At 52.9% G+C, this 2603-nt stretch overlaps 1 protein-coding gene across 1 annotated transcript; it reads left to right on the plus strand.

The window, feature by feature from the left end:
• Positions 1–372: 372 nt before the first annotated feature.
• HCAR2 (hydroxycarboxylic acid receptor 2) lies at positions 373–2398 on the plus strand. Its single transcript, XM_059409935.1, is given in 2 exon segments — positions 373–1504; positions 1507–2398. Coding segments are annotated over 2 exon segments (1302 nt in total). The 5' UTR covers positions 373–418; the 3' UTR covers positions 1723–2398.
• Positions 2399–2603: the final 205 nt, after the last annotated feature.

The following is a 2603-nucleotide window of genomic DNA, read 5'->3' on the forward strand; positions in this document are numbered from 1 at the left end:
GCTTCTGTCGTTTTGTCTATGTTATAAGCCAGCCACACAACAGTGAATTAATTCTCGCACGCTAAGCGCTCGGGATGCCAGCACCCAGCCTTCCAGAGGGAAGTCGTCTGCATCGCCGTAATTCACAAATGACAGTCGGCTTGCCGAAACTTATCCTTTACATTTAGGAACCTTTGTGGGTTCCTGTCTTCCCCAGGGGATTTTTATTACTTGTTTATGCAAACAGCAGATTGCATAAGAGCCTTGCTGGCTTCTTCTTTTTTTTTTTTCTAAGGGATTTCGTAGTTTCCTGGTAAGCAGTCAGTCACCAATTTCATCACCCCGACGTGACATAAAGGCGGGAGCTGAACCTCGGCATTCGCCACTCAGACACACACCTCTTTCCTGGAGCACTCGCTAGGACCGACTCGTTCCACTCATGAACCTGCCCAAGCAGCAGGATCATTTTCTGGAAATAAACAAGAAGAACTGCTGCGTGTTCCGGGATGACTTCATCGCCAACGTGCTGCCCCCAGTGCTGGGGCTGGAGTTTGTGTTCGGGCTCCTGGGCAATGGCCTTGCGCTGTGGATTTTCTGCTTTCACCTCAAGTCCTGGAAATCCAGCCGGATTTTCCTGTTCAACTTGGCTGTGGCTGACTTTCTCTTGATCATCTGTCTGCCATTCCTGACGGACAACTACGTGCGGAAATGGGACTGGAGGTTCGGGGACGTCGCTTGCCGGCTGATGCTGTTCATGCTGGCCATGAACCGCCAAGGCAGCATCATCTTCCTCACGGTGGTGGCCGTGGACAGGTACTTCCGGGTGGTTCACCCTCACCACGCTCTCAACAAGATCTCGAATCGGACGGCGGCCATCATCTCCTGCCTCTTGTGGGGTGTCACCATCGGGCTGACGGGTCACCTCCTGTACAAGAAGATGCTGATCAGGAACCGAGACGCCAATCTGTGCAGCAGCTTCAGCATCTGCCATACCTTCCGGTGGCATGATGCCATGTTCCTCCTGGAGTTCGTCCTGCCCCTGGCCATCATCCTGTTCTGCTCGGCCAGAATCATCTGGAGTCTGCGCCAGCGGCAGATGGACAGACACGCCAAGATCAAGAGGGCCATCAACTTCATCATGGTGGTGGCCGTCGTCTTCATCATCTGTTTCCTGCCCAGCGTAGCCGTGCGCATCCGCATCTTCTGGCTCTTGCACACCACGGGCACGAGGAACTGTGACATCTATCGCTCCGTGGACCTGGCGTTTTTCCTCACCCTGAGCTTCACCTACATGAACAGCATGCTGGACCCTTTGGTGTACTACTTCTCCAGCCCATCTTTCCCCAACTTCTTCTCCACCCTGATCAACCGCTACCTGCGGAAAAAGGCGCCCCAAGAAGCAGATAATATCCAGAGCACAAGCATGGAGCTCACTGCAGATCTGAGCACCACCAGGAGCGTGCCAGACAATTTAGTGGCCCACATTGGTGAGCCGTGGAACCCGTCTTATCTGCCCCCAGCTTCCCGCTAAATCACCGAGCCAAGAAGGGAGATTGTCACCAAGAACCAGGGTCTCTGGGGATAGGGTCTGGCTGGGTGCACAGAGACCATCGTGAGATGGGGCCCGTGGTTTCCCGGGGCTTCCAGATTCAGAGAATCGGATTTAGAGAAGAGGTGTGGCAGAGTGGGCTGCCTGGTCGTGGAGCGTCCCCAGAGGACTCTTGCAGGGGGAACAGAGAGTAAAGCTCCTGTAACTTCTTCCCAACCTCTCTGACACTCACAAAACCGAAGACAGCAGAACTGTCCACACTTGTGCCGAGCGGAGCTGGAGGCAGGGAGACGCCCACGAGCACCTGTGATTCACTGTCCTTTCCGTCACCTGCCTGAGGTGGGCATGGTTCTCCGCTCCCGGGGCGAATTCCCAGTCTGTTGGTGGGCTCTTGCTGGGATAAGGAAAGCTTACGTGGTTGGAAGGGCGTTATGGCCCCTCGGGGGAGGCCAGGAATCATTCAAGAAACCAGTAGGTCACCCACATTCCATGGGACCAACTCATCTTTCGTCCAAGCTTTAGCAGAAAAGCAGTAGGTAGGGAGAGGCACAAGCTTTGGTTAATATCGGAGTTTCCGGTAGCGTAAGAGAGGGATTAGCCAGGGTGAGACTGAGCGGAACAGTCTCACTTAGAGAAAGGAACGACATCTGGGCAGCAACTTGCGGCTAATCCGTTCCTCTCCTTTGACACTAATTGGAAGTCTGAGCGGTTTGGTTAGAGGCTTCAGAGAAGACCGCTGCTCCCCACTTCCGTTTGGTTTTATCATTAAAAGGGAAATGCTGCCCAGTGGTTAGAGGGAGACGGTTCCTCCTGGTTCGTTTGCTTGTGTTTCTGTCCTTATAAGAAATCTACCACTTCAATAAATTTTGATATAAGACACACAGTCTGGTGTTGCATGCGTCTGGGTGATGGGTCACAGAAAGGGACTTCTTACTTAAGCGGAGACCTTTATGGGCTGTTAACTGTGTCCTGATAGAAAATACCAAACCCTGTCGAGTAAGGAAAGGAGGCAGACACTGAGCTGCATCAAGAGAGAGTTAAGTAAAAATGATACATGCGTTAGGATGAGGATGAG

This window comes from Mustela nigripes, chromosome 8 (assembly GCF_022355385.1).
Source record: "Mustela nigripes isolate SB6536 chromosome 8, MUSNIG.SB6536, whole genome shotgun sequence".
Taxonomy (NCBI): Eukaryota; Metazoa; Chordata; class Mammalia; order Carnivora; family Mustelidae; genus Mustela; species Mustela nigripes.